Consider the following 20845-nt stretch of genomic DNA (forward strand, 5'->3'; position numbering starts at 1 on the left):
TACTATAAACTCTTGATACAGATAGGTAGCCGTGTTGGTCTGCCATAGTCAAAACAAAAAAAATTCCTTCCAGTAGCACCTTTAAGACCAACTAAGTCAGTTCTTGGTATGAGCTTTCGTGTGCATGCACACTTCTAAGACGAAAGCTCATACCAAGAACTGACTTAGTTGGTCTTAAAGGTGCTACTGGAAGGAATTTTTTTTGTTATAAACTCTTGAGTTGCTGCCATGGGCATATATTTTCATCCCTTTTCATTTCATTGTTTTTTCTTACAGAACCTTCACAACCAGGAAGCCAAAAACAAACTCATAGTTGCTACCATTGGCATATTGTTTCCTTTTTTGTTTCATTGTTTCAGAAAAGATTGGAAGGCATTGAATAAGGGTGGTAGCAGTATTCAATGCTAGTCCTGCTTAAATTAGACCCATTTAAGTTAACAGGGATGACTAATAAGTTAATGAACTTCAGTGGATTTACTCTGAATAGGACTCAAGGTGACTACACTCTAAGATTCCTGAGGACTCATAAACTAGAATGTATGCACAACGCTCATGGATCTCCAGCACCCAAGCCCATCTCCACTGCTGCAGATAATTCTTTGCTGCTACCCAAATATTATCTCAAGCAGACACAACCGTGTTGTGGACCACTCACAGTGTTGTGGCAGAGTGAACTAATTCCTCCCAACAATGACCTTGAGCCGGAACTGCCAGTCTCTCCTGGGAGCTCTCCCAGATACTGAACAGCTCACTGTATTATCCAGTGTTGGACAACTCTTACCCAAACACAGTCTCTCATCTGAAAGACAACTCCAGAACATTTCTGTTTATGGGTGGGGGGAGGCAGTTCTGCCACACATTCTTGACACACTAATAATGCATTAGTTGTAAATTTATTCTGCTTTATTAGTTGTCCCGTGATGCTGCCCTGATGCTACTACATTATTGCTATCTGGAGGGACTACAGCAAAAATGAACCAGAATATCTGTGCCATAAAAGTTAATGGGATTTCAGCAGGAAGTTATGAGCTATGCACTGATTGGAAAGGAAGCAGTATGGGCATCAAAACTTTTGCAGGTGCAAAGAGTAATGAAAGCAGTTGTGTGTGACTGCCCCTATAGTGGCATGAGCACAGATCATCACTAATGCACAATGGAAAGGATGTCTGGAGAAGCCCCTAGTCTTGCTTAACACTTCAGTGCCTCCCAAGCTTGTTAGAACTAGACGAACTATCCCTCCATTTCTGACACCTTCTTCCATCCCAACCAGGGTTTAAAATTAGTAGGGTGCCAGGTGCATTTTGCACCCAGAGATTCTCCATTTACAAGCACCTCAAAAAATCTGGGTGCCATTTTTTTGTGCCTAGCTGACACTCCAGGATTACTGAAATGTATGTGCTTTGAAGCCTCAAAGTATATGTTAAGGATAGACAATATGTTAAGGAGTTTAACAATAAAGAGTAGAGTGTTTTGAAAACTGAAGTATGGTACCAATATTTTTATTGTAAACACCCAATTAAACATATATTAACAATTTCTGCTAAAAAAAATGTGTCACTTATGTAAATTGCATATTAATTCATTCTTATCAAAATAATAAAAAGTGTTGCCAACCCCCCCCCCACACACACACACACCCTGAGGCAACTAGACATTCTGTTTTGGTACCCACAACCCAGGTCCCAGAAGCCATTTGGCTCCTAGCTTTTCTATCCCAGTTTCTAACATTGGTACCAACACAATGTTGCTGGAACAGACAAGGGTAAGGAGCTTCCGCACTAGCTATAACTTTTGTCAACTTTCCCTTTCCTTCATTTTTAATTTATTTAAGGTATTTATATACCACTTAATCACTGGCATTTCTAAGTGGCATGTATAAAATTACAAAACATAAAAAGCATACAAAACGCAATACAAATTCATCTTAAAACCAAACACTACCTTAGCATGCCTGCTGAAATAATGAAGTCTTTGTCATGCACCTGAAGTTCAGCAAGAAAGGTGCTTTTCTAATCTCAGTTGGGAGAGACTTGTACAGCCTGGGGCCCACAACACTGACTGCACAGCATCTCATAGTTACAAGCCATGTATCTGAGCCATAGGGGACCGCCAGCAAAGACTCTGGTGATCTCATTGATCAGGCAGTGATACGAAATCAGACAGTTATTAAAATATCCTGGCTCACAGTTGGACCTTATAAGAACATCAAAGCAGATGAATTATTGCCTCTATTTCAACCACATCTCTGTGGGCTGCATCACCCCAAACTGCTGTTCATAAAGGCCAAGTACAACAAATAATGCACTTGCATAGTTTTTAAGATGTTAATGTGGCACTCAATCACTTGTTTTTCCAAGGCTATCAGCCATCTTTATCCTAGAAACTAGGACAATTTGTTGTGATCCACAAAACCTCAGTGTTCACTTTCTATCTGATAAAATAGAAGAGTTCTCCCTGGCTGCCGAGGTAACCTACACAATTGCTCCAGGCAAACTAAACATGTTATATGTTCATGATCTCATTTCAGAGGTATTTATTGAAGGATTTAAATACTGTTTAATCACCCATAACCTCTAAGCAGTTCATATAGGTAGGCAAGTATCCTGTGGACAACCACAAGTGGACAGTCAATGGCCTTTTGTTTTTTTCTGTCTTTAATATATGATATAACTGTGAGCTCATGGGGGACAGCTCATTATCAATTTAATGTATGACCCATCAAAATTTATGTAGGATTAACTGCAGCAATGCAAGCTTTAAGAGACAGTCTCCTTTGTCAGGGTTGCTTTTATTATGGGTAATCAGTGTTCCTGATTTACAGTTACCTTGACCAAGTCCTTTATATGAGATTGTCGCAGATTCATTTAAGTCCTACTCACTAAGTAGTGAGACAGTGAACCCCAGTCTTCAGTAATGAGGGCTAACACCCTGCCCTATGGCTCATTGCTTCCAACCGGGCAATTTCTGGAGCTCTCCCCATTCCAAAATTCAGTATCATTCTTCCTTATGCAACTTCAATATGAAATCCATTTTAAATTCTTCTCTATGACATCCTGTTTGCATCCAGCCATGGACACAAGAACTGAGGTGATTCGGTGCCAATGCCAAATAGACCTGTCCAGGCATTGATATGTGCCTCAGACATCCTGCTCATGTAAGCCCACCTGTAAAGTCAATTTGGCTGGTGGGCATGAAAGGCAGGACCTTTTCTGGAACTCCTCCTCCTCTTTGGGAATGCATGGCCTCACCGGTTTTTCTTAATCTCTTCTTTTGAACTGCCTTTTATTAAACAAGTTCTTTTGAGGAAGGGCCATCGCTCAGTAGAAGAGCATCTGCTTTGAAGGCAGAAGGTCCCAGTTTCGATACCTGGCACTTCCAGGTAGGGCTGAGAATGTACCCTATCTGAAATCCTGAAGAGCTGCTGCCAGGCAATGTCGACAATAATGAGAAAGATGGCCCAATAGTCTGATTCTTTTTAAGGCAGCCTCCTACGTTACAGAGAGCTATTTTACAGAATATAGCTCTGTTAGCTGCTATATTAGTCTCTGTCTCAACTGGCCTTTTTAATAACTGTTAACATTGCTGCCTCTGTCAGTTCTGATTATTTTTAGACTGTGTTTTTATGACACCATGAACGACCCCTGGTGGGCTATGCTCCAAAAGGCAGCATATAATTTTAATTTTTTTATATTAAAAAAGCTAAAATGAAAGTTTCCCACTGGTGTTAAGATCATTCCAGCCACACCATCCACACCAGCATGCAAGTAACTAGCATTGCAATTCTAACTATGTCTACTTAATGCAATAGGGCTTACTTGCAAGTAGGTGGAATTGGGATTGTAGCCATGATGCTTGCCACCCAGAGCAATTGAAATAGGTTTGCATGTGGCATCCATAATAATGCAAAGCTGCTTTCAGGTAGTTCTGGTGGGTGATCAGCCAAAATAACCAAATACATGAAATCAGCTATCCTGCTGCAACCACAGTGCTGGCAACAAGTCAGAATTAAAAGCCCCTCTGACCAAATGCAGAGGATACACACACAATCATACAAGCTGTAGGCAGAGGTGTCTGCCTGGAGGCGCTAGAATAAGATGAGCAGTTCTCAAGGAAGAAGGAGAAAAGGAGCAAATGTTAGAAAGCCCCCCGGGCCCCCGCCAAAAAAAGCAAAAGCAACACAAAGAAAAGGAAGAGCTGGTAAATGAGTGGGAAGAGCAGAACCTGGAAGAACTAAAAACCTGGGGGGGGGGTATCTCTGCTTCTATCAAATGTGGGCACTATTTTTTCTTCAAACAGATGAATGTTTTCAACAGAAAATGGAAGAACACACACATTGTCTCCAAACAGGCTGTGTACACACCATACAGTTAAAGCACATAGTAAAGGTAAAGGGACCCCTGACCATTAGGTCCAGTCACGGACGACTCTAGGGTTGCGGCGCTCATCTCGCTTTACTGGCCGAGGGAGCGGGCGTACAGCTTCCGGGTCATGTGGCCAGCATGACTAAGCAGCTTCTGGCTAACCAGAGCAGCACACAGAAACGCCATTTACCTTTCCGCCACAGTGGTACCTATTTATCTACTTGCACTTCATGCTTTTGAACTGCTAGGTTGGCAGGAGAAGGGACCGAACAACGGGAGCTCACCCCGTCACAGCGATTCAAACTGCTGACCTTCTGTTTGGCAAGCCCTAGGCCAGAGGTCAGCAACCTTTTTCAGCCGTGGGCTGGTCCACCATCCCTCAGACTATGTGGTGGGCCGGACTATATGGGGGGGGGGGGAGATGAACGAATTCCTATGCCCCACAAATAATCCAGAGCTGTATTTTAAATAAAAGCACACATTCTACTCATGTAAAAACACACTGTTTTCCCGGACCGTCTGCGGGCCAGACTGAGAAGGTGATTGGGCCGCATCTGGCCCCCGGGCCTTAGGTTGTCCACCCCTGCCCTAGGCTTTGTGGTTTAACCCACAGCGCCACCCGCGTCCCTTAGTTAAAGCACATGGCTTCCCCCAAAGAATTGTGGGAGATGTAGCTACAATTCCTAACACCCTTAGCAAACTACATCTCCCAGGATTCTTTGGAGGAAACTACGTTTAAAATGTTTGGTGTGTATTCAGCCAGAAAACTTCCCTTTCCAAGGCATAGTATACAGGCACCGTAAAAGGTGGGGGAGTTTAGTGCAGCAGTAAGATTAAAACACACTACTTAATATTTTTAAAGTGCACATGCTAGCAGCATGCAAGCTGAGGCTGTTTAACAGACCGTTTAGAACTTTGGTGGCTGCTAAATATTTTCAGCAAAAGGCATGTAATTGACTCAATAACTAAGAGGGGGAGAAGGGTTGTTTATTTAAAAAGCTACTGAACTAAAGCCAATGCCCAGAATTAGTTTCCCATCAGCAAAACCATAAAAGGGCTCAAGATAGAGCTGGTATATTTCAATGTAGTGCAATTTATTTTTATTTTTGCAACTTTTTCGTGTGGTAATTCCCCATCAACCCCCCCCCCAAATGGTACTTAGAGGGCAAAATGTTCCTTGCACAAGCTCACTACATCATCCTGCAAATTAAAGGTAAGCTTAAACTGCATGCAAGTATTAGAATCAAGTTGCACCATCAGCCAGTCCATACAGTACACTCACCAAAGAGATGCTGCCAGGAATACCATCTTAGCAAAGTATGCAGAATGACTTCATGCCCCTGCCATACATCTAATTCAGAAATGAGGATCATGTGGTTCTGTAGGTATTGTTTGACTCCAATTCACATCAGCCCCAACCAGCATGACCAATGATCAGGCATGATGATGCTTGCAGTCCAACAACATCTGGAAGGCCACAGGTTCCCCATCCCTGGTCTAAACAAACTCCAACATTATGTCTGGGGTGAGGATTACTAGCCACTAGAAAGCCATATTTTGAAACATTTCCATGGCAGGGAAAAAAGGTATAGTGGCCTACTACCTACAGCTCAACAGCAAGTGTTTCTTTGCCACCTGCAGTTATACAGACAACCAGTTTTGACAAGGTTACAATTTGATAGAGAGATCCGTAGTTGCTTTTCTAGCCCTGGTGACCAGAACTGCGAAATATCCCAGTACATCAGATGCCATAAGTAGCAGGCATCGCCTGCCAACACATGTCCTAAAAATGATCTAAAACTATTCAGTCAATTTGTACCAACATGGTGACATTTAAACATCACAATTCTCATGAAGGTAATACTTGAGTACTTTAACCAATGTTGGTCATAGGTCTTCCAAGTTCTAACAAATCCTACTCCATAATGAGCTTCCTAGCCCAAGGCTACCCCTTTATGTACAGGACCAGAGATGGCAACCAGAGGGGGCCATGACAGTTGTCCTGGGCAAGCTCCACTATGATATCAGAGAAGAAATACCATTTGTGGTCCAATGACACAACCATGGACCACTTTTGTGTTCAGCATTCTACAGAAAGCAAAAAAAGCCTCTTGACCCAATCCTCAATTAGGGCTAAGTGACTGCAGCTGGTATTCGATCCAGGAAAGATGCAAATGGCAGAGATCCCACCATCCATAGCTGTCCTGTCAGCCTCTTACGGACATCCCAATGTGGCTCCCACCAAAACCAGCTGAGGTACAACCTCACTGGCTCCTGGTCAGGCTGATCGCAGCCACCTTAAAGTGACACACAAATGTTTTAAGCAAGATATTGAACCCTCTTCAGAAAGTCTTTCATGGCTTCTGCGTGTGTGTAGCAAGCAATGTAGCATCTTTGTTGTCTCTGAACCATTGTGAGGCAATGATTCACTCATATGTATACAGTGGTACCTCTAGTTACGTACTTAATTCATTCCGGAGGTCCGTTCTTAACCTGAAACTGTTCTTAACCTGAAGCACCACTTTAACTAATGGGGCCTCCCACTGCTGCCACGCCGCCACCACGCGATTTCTGTTCTCATCCTGAAGCAAAGTTCTTAACCCAAGGTACTATTTCTGGGTTAGCGGAGTCTGTAACCTGAAGCGTATGTAACCTGAAGCGTATGTAACCCAAGGTACCACTGTAGTTTGTTCATGATGTTTTCCTCCATTTCTTCTTCCATGTCTTACTTTGAATCATCATCTGCATTGGCTACCAGTGTTAGAAACCGAGATAAGGAAAGCTAGGAGCTAAATGGCACCTTAAACCTAGGTTATGGGTGCAACAACAGAATGTTTAGGCATTTTTTTTAATAACAAGAATACAAAGCTGAAAATGAATGAACTGAAACTAAAATATTATGTTTATTTTTCACATGGTCTAGTCCTTCCCCCATGCCCACCTCGAATATTCTTAAGAGGGTCTCTTCTCCAGCCTTCAGAAGTGGGGAGGCAGAAAAAGGTCCTCCTTTCCTTCTACTCTGCAGTTTTAATCTGAAATCTTAGGCACAGTACTGCATCCAGAGCTCAGAAACTGCTTGCACTAATGAAATTCCCTGTCGCAAAATGTGCCTAGAACAATGGGAGTTTCGAACACTGTTAGCTACCTGTTCACTTCTGGGCCCAATTCAAGGTGCTCATGTTAGTTTGAGGCTCTAAATGATTCAAGCCCAAAAGGTCACATTCAGCAATGGTCCTACTCACTGAAGTTAACAAAGATCACTAACTTAGGTTCATTAATTTCAATGGGTCTACTAGTGTTGAATACCACCCAAAATATCTGAAAGACCTTCTTTCCTTCAAACCCTCTTGGGGTTGAGATCAACAAAAAGGCCCCTCTTGGTAGTTTCACTGCCTGCAGAAGCTTGGGCTCTGGCCCAGGAGGGTGCACTCTCTGTGGCAGTGCCAAAGTTAAGAAATTCCCTCCCCACAGAGGTGTATTGGTTACTTTCAATATATGGTTTTTGTTGAATGCTGAAGATACACCTCTTTAATCCAGCCTTTTGAGATATATACTTTTAGGACCTACCTCATCCTTGTGATTGCAATTTGTTTTAAATCATTTTTAATGTTGTATTTTAAATTGTTTTAAACCACCCTAGTGGCTTTGGATGAAAGGCAGGCAATACATCAATTTAGTAATCATCATCATCACCATCCACTTCCTTCTATTCTTTTGGAATGTATGCTAGTCACCAGTTATTTCATCTAAGTTTGTAGTCCTGCTAAGAGGCTCCTTTTTAGGGACGATGATGCACTTCCAATGACACCACTGCCTTTTGCCACTATACCCTTGATCATTTTCATGCAGAGGTACAAGGTCCCCAAGTATCTACATTATGCCCTACTCTCTCCTTTGCTTTATGTTCTTTCAGAGGCATCTACCCCTGCGCTGCACAGTAAAATAGATACAATTAAAGTATACAAATGACAACTCAATAAAACCATGAATAAATGTAACCAATCCAGCAGTTATAAAACCCAACACAGATGGACAGGTTAAGTGCTACTGATAATGAAATATTTTGATTTAATTTGATATTTGTATTCTGTTTGCCCAATAACAAATGTTGAGCTCAAAGTAGCTCACACTAATCACAATAGCATTTAAAAAAAAACCCAACAACAACTATTGCAATCATTATACTACCAAATGCAATAGCATATAAATAAAGCAAACAGCAGCAACAAATTCATCAAAATAATACAATTCAATAAAGCCATATTCAAAATGGTGGTAACCCCTTCCATGGAAGTGATGATCAGTATAGGGTCTCAGACTAGTAGAAATTTGTGTTTTTATTAATGGTTGACATGATGCTTGTCAATTATTTACTAGAAGAACAGAATAGATGAATAGCTGCAGAAGGCTCTCTCACTGACACTTGGCCAGGAAGAAAGAATTCAGAGTTGCACTGGACAAATCAGTGTATACTATCTCAATAAATTAGCTGCATCAGTCTAGCAGAACAAACTGAGTTCACTGGTGATTAATAACAGCTCAGCTTCATAATGTCTTGATAACATTCCCTTTGGAGGTGCACTTGGAAAGGGAGTGCAAAAATCTAGGGAGAAATATCATCTTCATGCACACCAGAGTCTTAGGCTTGTGTGTAATGGAGCACTAAGTTAAAGTCCTATAGCGTCCTACCTGTTTGGCTGGCAAACTGTTTTGCACAAGTTGAATGTTGCTAGTAACTTTTGCTGTGCAATAGATTGTGCAATCTGTTGAATAATGAGTTTCTGCTAGAGCAACTGTTGTATTGGATTATGTTGCACAACATGAAAACTTGAACATCTGCTAGTGCAAAAGTCCTTGCGCCAGCAGACATTAGATACAGCTTTATAATTCCCCCACCAGTTATGAGCACAAGTTAAAACAACCATCTCATGGCACTGGACTCTAACTGATGTGTATGAGATTTGTGGGGGTGACTGGCAATCTGACTTGGGAAGAAGAGTCACTGCTTTGTTTGAAGGTTTCCCTTTGCAAGGTTTTTAAGAGGGCAGTGGCTTAGAGACATACTGCTTCATTCCACTTTGGGTGCCAGTGTTTGCAGTAATGTCTCAATTTACAAATTCTCATATTCAGAAGCAAAATGAATGCATGTCACCTGGGGACAGATAGTTTATTTCAACTTCAGGGAGACCAAAGCATAGGTTTTTATCAAAGGACCCAACTTCTGGAAGTTGGAGAAACATTGTGCTAGCTACTAATGAATGTAATTTGAGTCTGGAAATAACGTGATGCAATGAATACTCATCAGAGCACCCATAAGACCAGGTAACAAACCTGAAAGCCAATTCATATCAGCTTCACAAGAGCAAACACTATCCAATAGATCAAAATGTTGAACACCACACAAAGAAAGTACAGCTGCCAACAAGCAATCTGAAAAATGTCCCTTTTTATGTAGAACATCTAGTTAGTCTTTAAAAACAAGACAGGAAATGACGATTATTTGGTTGGTATATAGACTTCTCTGGGCAAACATATTTGATGCAGTTCACAAAATGTCCAAGCTTAAAACAGTAAAAAGCACACCGCAGAAAATAGAAATTGTAACATCATCAGAATGAACCAATCTCTAACGTATTGTCAAAATAAAAAGGAAGCTGTGTGCACTAAAAAATCTAAAATCACAATACTTCCTATGCTTCTGCACCAAGTCAGCACCATGTCAGAACAAGTCAAGAAGAATCAGCCCAAAACCATTTGGAAATGTGAATGACTTGCTGGCTATACTGTGCACTCGGTCTAATATTTTGCAATAGTGTTGGCTCAAGCTCTTGGTGGTTTCACTACCGTAGGCCAGGCTTCCTCAACCTCGGCCCTCCAGATATGTTTGGCCTACAACTCCCATGATCCTTAGCTAGCAGAACCAGTGGTCAGGGATGATGGGAAATGTAGTCTCAAAACATATGGAAGGCCAAGTTTGAGGAAGCCTGCCTTAGGCTATATAGCATAACCAAACACTATCACATTAAACATGGCCAGTTGAGGATATGGGTGTGAAAGCCACAAAGCTTGACACTGTAATATGATGTCCTGTTACACAGGGGCCACTAGACTCCTATCGAGTTGCCATTTGTACACATCTGAAACAAGATGTTTGTCCAGGGCAGTGTGTGTGATCTGATAGCTAATTCCTCTATTAAAGACAAACCTTTAGAGGTCCATACAGTTACAGTCACAGGCACTGGCATTCCTCTCAGTGTGTTTAGGTAGCTTCCTGTCGATTTCACAAAATCAACCACCAGCAACTGATGCTCCTCTTGCGTAGTAACCAACACCTAGTTACCAAGTGCGCAGCAGTATGTCATGGTCCCGCATGGCTTGTTTGCATCGTTAAGTATTTGTGACATTTTCCCTGGGGTAAATTAGCTTAAGCCAGAATTGTTGCCACCTCTCTTCATGTTAGAATACAGGGAGCTTGTGCTTACTTCCTTAGCTATTTTGTCAGCAGACTTATTTATCAAGAAAAGCAAAAAAATCAACAACACCCATATAAGTACTGAACAAAGCAAAAACACCAGCTCAGAGCTACAACTCCTAGAGTTCTCTGGGCAAAGGGATAGATTGTTAAACCACTCTGTATTTTGTAGCTCTGGGAGCAGAATAGGGGTCTCCTAACAACTTTCAGTGCCCTTAACAAACTACGGTTCTCAGGATCCTTTGTGGGAAGCCATGCCTGTTTAAAGTGGCATGATACTGATTTAAATGTGTATCACAGAGAGAGCCTAAGTAGTGATGGGCAGCTTAGCTTCTAGGAAAGCCTATCCACCATTACTGATTGTTTCATTGAAGAAGCTCTGATGAGCATCCAGGGAAGCCACCAAGTTCTCCAGAACACAGTTTGATAAAACACCAATTTAAAACACCACTTTCCAAAAGTGGTAGAAAATGATACAGTTTGTTTTACTGGAAAAATAAGAAAGAACTTAGCAAAAGTCTCCTGGAAAGTTCAGTGAAGGTATAGAATCATCACACACATTCAAAGTTGCCCCAGATAAAGATGCAGTAATGTTCAACCTTCGACCTCAACACACTCATATTATCTCCCTTTACCTCACTTTTGGCAGGACTAAAAATTCTGAGAGATGACAAACTAGTCTAGTCTATATTGAAATTGAGTGCACACTATTCAAGGTAAATGCACTGCATAGATCTTCTGTGGAAAAATTAGCCTAATAGTCTCAAGAGTCTATCATTACAAAGATGTTGATGCTTTTCAGATGAAATGCAAAAAAGCTGCATTTTAGTCTTATTGTTTCTCCTCTCCACCCCACCCCACCCCACCAGCCAAAAGGATTCATGGAAATCACACCCCACTTTCAGTTCTATCCTAGTTGTTACTGTAGGAAGAGTACAATCATACAGAATATACAAAGCTACAGGCCGTACTGCAGCCCAACCCCCAGGAAACAATGCCACACGGATAGCAACTGTTGCTCTCCATCTTACACAGGGTGAAAGTTTAGGCAGGTTCCATAGGCAGGAAAGTGGGGAAAATTAAATGGTTCTTCCTGGTTACAGAGCGTAAGCAGGTAAAGGGTCACCACAGTGTAGCGATATAGCCAAGCCTCGCACTGCAAGCTATACAAGCATCCATTGGCCATCTGCTCCTTCTTTTATCTGTACCATCTATTTACCCAACTGTGGTGTTTGCATTGAATGTTTTAGATAACTGCAGCTGCAGAAACTCATTTGCTGTGCCTTGTCTTGTGAAACATCATCTGTATTATCGCTCTCCCTCTTCCTCCCCCCAAAATTGTCTATTTATGAAAGCAGTGTGCCACAACCCACAGCATGCAGCAATTTAGCTTATGCCACATACAGTCTTTTTCCAGATCAACCCAGTTGTTTGAGAGTGTGTGAGAGGGGGGTAGCAAAGGCATAATGTCCCCAAAAGGACACCAACATACTCGTGGTAGCATTGTTGATCAAATGAATGGGGTGTCAGCCTGTCTGCTACTATCCCTTAACTGATCATCAGTTGTAGTGTGGGAGAGATACACTTAGAACCCAGTGCCACCTGCTTCTCTCCCCCTACCCACCATCATTCATGTGTTTTATAGATTCATATGCCACCCTTCAATATGATTGTTCGAAAGCAAGCTTTAACAGAGAAGTTTTAACAACACGTGGTACAATAATATATTGCAGGTGGAAACATTCTCAAAAGCTCAACAGAGTGTGTGTGCCAGGGAAGAGGACATACTTCAGAGGTAGCATGCATGCACCTCGGTGGTAGGGCACATGTTTTGCAAGCCAAAGTCAGAAGTTGAGCCCCTGGTATCTCTAGTTAGAAAAGTGGTTGGGAAAATTGTGACCAGATGTCCAGATGTTATTTGACTCCAGTTCCCATCGGCCACAGCCAGCATGGTCAGGGGTGATGGGAATAGTAGTCCAGCCATATCCAGAGGGCCACAAGTTTCACACTTCTGAGTTAGAAGAATCAAGTAGCAGGTAATGTGGAAAAAAAACATCTGCCTCAGACCCAGAAGAGCCATTGCTAGGTAAGAATGAATATACTGGTTTGAACAAACAAAAATTCTGGTGTAAGGCAGGTTCCTGTGCTCCCCCCCCCCACTCCCTGCTGTATATTTTTCCATGGGAAGGAGAAGAGAAAAATCTGTCCTACTAGATTGGTGCAACAGTATTTATTTGGCTATAAACCATATGAAGCACCAATCCTAATGAGATTTGACTAGTTTGCAGACGGACCTGCAAATGCAAACTTCTGAAACCAGTAACTCTGGAACAACCCCATCAACTTCACCCTACCATCAAACAGGACTGAAGTTACACATTATAATGTCTTAATATGGTACACTAGAAATGTAGCAAGGATGAGGCAAGGACAAAGTCACTCAATCCCTAGTAGTCCATATACAACCCAAATAGCATAAACTTCTTAACTATGAACATGTACAATGAAGCCTTGCACAATTGCCTAGCCTCAGAGCATTCACTCTAAACAAATCCTATTAAATTCAGAAATTCCTGAAGTTACTCTAACCCAGGCTTCCTCAACCGCGGCCCTCCAGATATTTTTGGTCTACAACTCCCATGATCCCTAGCTAGCAGGACCAGTGGTCAGGGATGATGGGAATTGTAGTCTCAAAACATCTGGAGGGCCGAGGTTGAGGAAGCCTGGTCTAACCCATGAGCTATTCTAGACACACCCAAATGATGTATTTTGTGTTATTGCCCATTGTATTCAACTATATGTAGAAAAATGTCCTCCCTACTATGTTGCCAGTCAATACTGCTGGCCTGTTCTTAAGCTTTGCAATGACTACAGCAGGAATGCCAACTTGAACAAAATATTGAAGGGGGGGTAAGTAAGCCCTATCCTGCATAACTGATCACACGATGTGGCACACGTACACCATTTGAATGGCAATGCCCATCAAATTTTTTTGGGGGGCAGCCCCCTCAAATATTTTATTGGGTGGGCCAAAGAGACATTGGCCCCTAGGAGTTGGTTCTTATGGTCCACAGTATTATTGCCTTAGACACTGATTTTTATTTGCAATGCAACTACAAACATTGCTGCAACATTGTTACAAATGGTGGATACACATCTTAAGAACGTCAGCTAATAGCTATGTATGTAAAAATACACTAATGCAAAGGCATTTTAGATGACAAAGCAACCAGGAGCAGCTTGGATGAGCTCAGCAAAAGAAAGAAGCAAGGTTCATCTGAACGAGTCATCAACCACCCAACCATCTGTGGTTTAAAACTATATGAATCAGAATGAGATTTGCAACCACTGGCTTCAAACTGTTTACCCTAGAGTAAACCCATAGTAAACTTACTTTTTAAAAGTGCAATAAAATTATTGTCTTAACATCCTGCTCCTAAACATATTTTCTTACAAAGCTTATTGATTTCAATGATCTTTATTTCAAAGTGTGTTTAGGATCACAGCCCAAGTCATATCCATCCTCCACCTTAATTGCAAGTTGGCAATACAAGTGTTTTTTTAACAGGGGCAGGAAAAGTGCAACAGAGTTAATAGCTTCCTACCAGTTTAGTGTTTTTTTGGTTTGGTTTTGTTTTGAGGAGATTGGTGTTGTAAGAAATGGTATCCAACAGCAGTTTCACACTTTCCTTCCTCGTGATGCTGAAGATACAATAGAACATTATTCAAAAGGTACCTACAATTGGTCTGCTTCTGCAAATTTCTAATTTTGGAGCCATTCCCATGTTGTAGAGGCACACTCTGTAGAGGCACATAGCAAACAAAGAAGAATGTACACAGTGTATTTTCATTATCACCAAGGATAAATAGCCAAACAAAAAAATATGGCTGGTATGTAGTTTAGCTCAAAAATGTTCATGAATTAATACAAAGTGCAGCAAACATCTAGCCATTCTCTAAATGATGGCGACTTTATACATTTGGCTGCCCTAACAAGTGACTGTGCAGAGTTATTCAGAGCATTGAAAACTCTTAAAAATCAAAGGTGATGCTCTAGCCCCTAATTTGTGTTGAGTCCCTCCTCTCTCTCTTTTTTTTCCTTTTTCATACTATCAAGGCAGCAGAGTGCTCATATTCTCAGTGGTGTACCTCCCAAGAGCACGCTCAGGCATGCATTCTCCAGGAGCAGCTTAACATAACCTTGGTGAAAAGGAATTGGTATGCTTTGGCTACATGGGACAAGGCAAACACCAGTTCAGCTTCCATCAAACATGACCATCATGCCTGACCAAGCACATTCGAAAACAGAGCCTTCTTTAAAAAAGGGCTTGCTTTGGTGACATCCTTTTTTCAAGCAATCCCCTAGTAAGAAACTTTTGATAACCACAGATATTGTTTTGAAAATTCCGTCTTCCCACCCCCGACCAATTCCTTTTTCTCATGCATTACCTAGGTAATCATCATTACATTCTTCATTCAGTTAACCATTTGCACAGTATCTCAACAGGCAGTATCTCACAAGGGGCCCCAGAGGCTGGGCAAAGGCAGCATGGTGGTGGTAGTGGAGGAGAGAGACAGCTAGCCGTGAAAGGGATCTTTATATACATGTATGAAGGCCCCGTGCTAATAACTCCGTGAGCTATTGACACAGCCTAATGCAAACAGTGAAGTCCCTTTCAGAATAGCATGAGTCACCATGTCTCTCTTTAAGTTTGCATTTCCCTGTTCCTTCCTGGTTGTTGGCAAAAACAGACTAGCTGTGGTTGAAACATTTTTATTATTTGTAAAATGCATTTAGGGTAGGGAGTGCCCTTCTCTTCTGCTGGCTGCTGCTGCTGCTACATCTGCCTTCTCATCTATAAACTGCCACAAGAAAGATGTAAATAAGCCATGGAGCTAAGTAGTACCAACAGCTTCTCCGGCAGACAAACAAGTCAAATGAAACAATTCGCTTGCTTTGTAATGTTAGCAGGCAAGGAATCATGCATCCACTGAACTAATTCCCACTTGGAATGACCTTTGGCACCCAGATCCTAAACACATTTTTTTCTGGGATGTGGATCCCACAGATTTCAATAAAACTCCACACAAGCATGCTTTGTCAGAACTAATGCCTTAGTTAATGTCTTAACTGTGGCGGAATGTGAAAAAAGTGGGACCCAAATGAGTTGGGGGGGGGGGAGTGGGCAGCAATGCACAATCTATGATCAGCATTACATTTTATCCTACTCTAAATACCAAGGACTGTAAGAAACGAAATAGATCTGACTTTTTAAAAAAAATTAAGATTTTTTAAAAATAAATACAACACAACAAACTGAAAGAAAGAAAGAAAGAAAGAAAGAAAGAAAGAAAGGCAGACAATAGTGGCAGCTGCTCACTGGCTGCAATTCCCAAAGTACTTCTTAGAGCCTCAGCAAAAACTGCCCATTGTTCCAGGGATTCCAAGTAAAGCAGAAAGCAGCATCTTTGCAAACTGCACAAGCCCATTTTTGCCCGGATACACCATGCACACACTTTCCCTTCATCAGCAATTTCCCCCACCGCCAATGAAATAGTAGCTATTCCGCAAGCCCTACATTTGTATGTGTGTGTTTACAAGGGAAACTGTGCTTTATTTCAAAAGAATTGTGAGAAAATGATAAGGGATTATCCCTCCAAAGTTGGGGAGGGGGAGTAGTAACAACAACAACAGCAACAGCAACAACAACAACAGGAGCCAGAGATGGCTTTTTGTACAGGCCATGGAAAGGAGCAGCGAGGCGGTAGCGTTGGAGAGAACACTTGAGAAAGTTTTGATTAAAAAATTGCTGCCCCATTTAACATCAGGGAAAGAAAGTTTCAGTAGTTGCAGTGCCCTTTCCCCCTCGTTCCACCTACCCCCTAAAACAAAAACAAAAAATATACTACCGCAAAACAGAGCACCACCAGGCACAATATTATGAGGAAAACTAGAGAGGCACACCAGAAACAAAGGTATAAAACAAGAAAAGTGGGGAGGAATTAAAGAAGTAGTCACCTTGTTGTAGTTGTAGTAACCCAAACACTGGGCAAAGTCCAGATTGGAAGGGTCTCCAGGAAGGGAGCTTCCAGATGCAGCAGGATAAAATCTTACATCCATGTTGAAGGGATGGGGGAAGGATTGTTTGGGGCAGGGGGGGTGGGGAAGGAAGGGGGTGTTGGATGGAAGAAGAGTTAAAGAGAGGAGGTCCGTGTGGTCCAAAAAGGGGTGAAGTTCTGAGAGGCTCTCAATAGATCCACCTTCCAAATAATAAAAAATTAAAAAGTGCCCGGGTTTGGAGGGAAGAACGTTGCTCAAGTTGTTTGGGAATCTGCGAGAAGTGGAAAGAGGCGAAGCTTCCTGGAGGACAAGGAGGGAGGGAAGAGGAGGGAGAAAGAGAGGGGGGGGGACAAAAACAAACAAGGGAGGGGATGATAGAGACGGGGGAGGGGAGGGGGCAGAGCGGCAGGTGAGCCGAAGGCGGGGAAGGAGAGGCACAGGTGAGGGGGGAGCAAGAAGGGGGAGCCTCTCGCGCCTCTGAGAAGTGGGGCGAAAGCTTTCTCTCAGTCCTCTCTCTCTCTCTCTTTCCCCACCCCCCTCCAATGGCAAGCCCCCGGGTTTTGCCTCTCTCTCTCTCTGCCTCCAGAACCAGCTGCACCACACAAAGAAGCCACGCGCCCGGCTCTGAGGAGAGAAAGAAGCAGAAGCAGCGGCTCTCTCGCACTCTCTCGGCTTCTCTCTCTCTCTCTCTCTCTCGGGCCCCCTCCTCCCGCCTGCCTCAGGAGAGGGGGGAACGGCGACCGGGCGCGCGGGCGGGCGCGCGCTCCGCCGCCGAGGCAGCCGGCGCAAGGGTCTCTCTCTCTCTCTCTCTTTATGTGTCTCTTTCTTTTCCCTTCCCCTCTTCTGGAAGTGACTGTTTTGTGTGCGTGTGTGGACAGAGAGAAAGGGCAGAGGAACTCGTGAGGGGAGAAAGAAGGCGCCAAAGGAGCCCCGAATAGCTGCGGAGAGGGAGGGTCGCGCGGCAGGCAGCTTCGCTGTCTCCAAGCACACACATGCCCCCAAAGTGCTCCAAAAGCGGGGCGACGGTGGCGGTTGCTCTTGGCACCGCCCAACTTGAATGAGGCTGAAGGGGGGACTTGGTGGTGGGGTCGCCGGGTTCTTCGCCGCCGCTTCGCTCTCTGGCAGTACTGCCCCCCCTCTTTTTTTCTTGCTTTTTCGCTCCCTTCAGCAGCACACAGCCGAGGAGGGTTACCTCGCGCGCGCGTCCAAAGGGGCCGGGGCCCGCTCGCTTCTCTCCCGCCCCGCCCTCCCGCGCGCGCTCCTTGGCCGGCCGGCCGCCTCGAAGGTTAAGGGAGAGGGGAAACCGAAGCGCACGTGCGCAGAGGAGGGGAGCCGCGGGTGGGGGAGAGACAAGTGCACGTGTGAATGGGGACCATGGGTCTATTACGCACCGCAGCCAGAGCTTTCAGCAGTGCTTTGCTACGGGCTCCTCTGAGCTTGCTGGGCCGCCAGGGGAGGGGAAATGAAGAGAGTGTAATACACGTGTATGTCTGCAGCAGACTTTCTATTAGTAGAGAGGAAGAGGGTAGGCTGGCTCGCAGGCAGGCATCTGAAGGGAAGCCTTCGTAACCGCTTGAACGTGGGAACCAGTCTGAGCTGGGCAGAGCACCCTAAAGCGGGCTTTTACTTCGTGTTGCCTCCAATCTAACGCTCCTCCGTCGAGTTTTCACCCGCGGTCTTCTGTTGTTTTAACAAATTTGTCCGTTCTAAGGATAAAGGAAGGTGGTGGGTGGGAGCAGGATTGTTGAGCATCTAACCGCAGCAGGTTCGTTTTTTACATGTACTCTGTGCACCTGGAGTGCTTCCCCACCCCCCAGAAACCAGCATGGAGAAAATGTGATAGAGAGCTGGATATATGGGTCTCTTTCAAACATCATAACAAATGTATTCAGGTGATACACACAATCCTGCTGCCCACTGTTATATATGAATACACTGGGTGATGAAACAAGTAATGTGCATTTTAAAAATTTATTTATTACATTTATATCCTGCCTTTTTCTCCAAGGAGTTCAAGGTGGTACACAAGGTCCTTCTCCCCCTCCTCATTTAATCGCCACAACAACCCTGTGAGGTAGGGTTAAGCTTGAAGATGGTGACTGACCCAAGGCCACTCAGTGAACTTCATGCCCCAGTGGGGAATTTGAACCCTGGTCTCCCAGGTGCTAATCTGACTCTTAACTTCTCTCTGTGATGTTCATCCATACATGAAAATCTCCATGGGTGCTGCAGCCAACAAGTGCTGGGTGTGCATCAACATGCACAGAACAAGAAGCATTCTCAATGAATTTTCAAAGCCAGGGTCGTTGAGAGGGATGCCCTAGGGAGAGTACTGAAGGCAAGAGGGGACATTTGGCCCCTAGGCCTGAGGTTCTCCCATCTGTGGCTTATCAAGAAAGCAGTTGAGAGTAGAAAATAACATGAATCTTCCATGCAGGATGGTGCTTTATACTGAGAGAGGCCATTGGGTCATCTAGCTCAACCCTGGAACAGCAATAGCATCCTGGAACAGCATGCTATTCCAAGCCCAGCCTGGAGATGCCAGGGATTGAACATAGGACTGTACAGAGTCATATCATTGGTCCATCTTGCTCATCATTGTCTACATAAGAACATAAGATGAGCTTGCTGGAACAGCCTAGAGGATCATCTAGTCCAGTATCCTGCTATCACAGAAACTTGTGGAAAGCTAGACATGAGCACACAGCACTCTGCCTGCCTGTGGTTTCTGAAAACTGGTAACTACCCAGACTGGCAGCAGCTCTTCAGGGTTTCCAACTTTCCCAGCCTTACCTGGAGACACCAAGAATCGAACCTGGGACTGCCACGCTATGGTCCCAAACCATACATTTGCTTGTGTAATCGTTTGTAAGTTGATCAAATCCCTCCTCAGCCTTATATTCATTTCAAGAAGAAAAGTTTGGCAGAGCCATATCTAGTGCACATCAGTGCATTTCCATTTTAAAAGGACCATTTTCATACATCCAGGTCCACCCTTCCACACACATTTAGCATCACACAGAAGCTTAATAACAGCATTTCTTTTTCAGCGGCCAACTATAGAACAATGGAGGTAATGAGGGCACTTCCTCATAGACCAGACAAATATTTGATATTTCAAACATTTCAAGTGCTCTGGTTTTTGTAGAAGATAACAACAGAATTTTCAGAGAGGAAAGGAAGTTAAAAAAAGAAAGCCCACTGAAAAAAAAACGATGTTCAGTAACCTTGTAGTAGTAAAAACCTAACAGCATACTTCTGCTAGACTCTGTTGTGTGTTCTTCCCAGAAAGCAGAATTTACATGTCCTAAATCAACAACTATCCATAACTAAAGTACAATCATATGAGTTCAGTGGTAGTTAACTTCCAGGTTAAGTGTGCATAGAACTGCAGCCCGAAACTGGCCCTGTAATTGAAGGGAAGAAACATTTGTCATAGTGTCAGCAGTGCTGAGGCCAGGCAGCATTGGATACTTTTCATAGTATTACACATGTCAGTGGTATTGATGCTGCAGTGTCCATTCATCCTTTGGCTTAACACTCCTACTGCCATGGAGTGGGGGATGGTAGCTCCCAATCCCAACAGGAGAGTTTGGGGACTGGGAGAGAGTGACTGACGTGAATGAGGAAGGCTTGACTTTCGATAAGATTACTGATATAGAGTAAAAATGATAGAAATATTGCACATGAGGAAGATATGTGTTCCTGACAATAAAAATCAAGTACTGGGTCATTTCTGCAGTGGATTTTTGTTTCTCTGTTCTTTGGCAGGGAGTGTAAAAGTTCTTCACACAGAAGTTTTCTTTTCACACTTTAACATTTTGATCAGGTTAGTAAATAAATCAGTATGGCCTGGGAAATTCTTGCAAAAAATTACCGGATCTCAACAGCACTCCTGTTTGTCTAAACATCTGACCAGATAAAATGTTTCCCTTGTTATCTTAGCCATTC

At 43.3% G+C, this 20845-nt stretch overlaps 1 protein-coding gene across 1 annotated transcript in view; it reads right to left on the bottom strand.

The window, feature by feature from the left end:
• Positions 1–16978, bottom strand: part of TOX3 (TOX high mobility group box family member 3) — a 95814-nt gene extending 78836 nt beyond the window's left edge. Inside the window, exon 1 of the mRNA XM_079988816.1 lies at positions 16853–16978. Within this exon, the coding sequence (XP_079844942.1) occupies positions 16853–16954 (102 nt within the window). The 5' untranslated portion in view covers positions 16955–16978. The remainder of the gene's footprint in view (positions 1–16852) is intronic.
• Between the last annotated feature and the right edge of the window lie 3867 nt (positions 16979–20845).

This window comes from Podarcis cretensis (assembly GCF_951804945.1).
Source record: "Podarcis cretensis genome assembly, chromosome: 8".
NCBI lineage: Eukaryota > Metazoa > Chordata > Lepidosauria > Squamata > Lacertidae > Podarcis > Podarcis cretensis.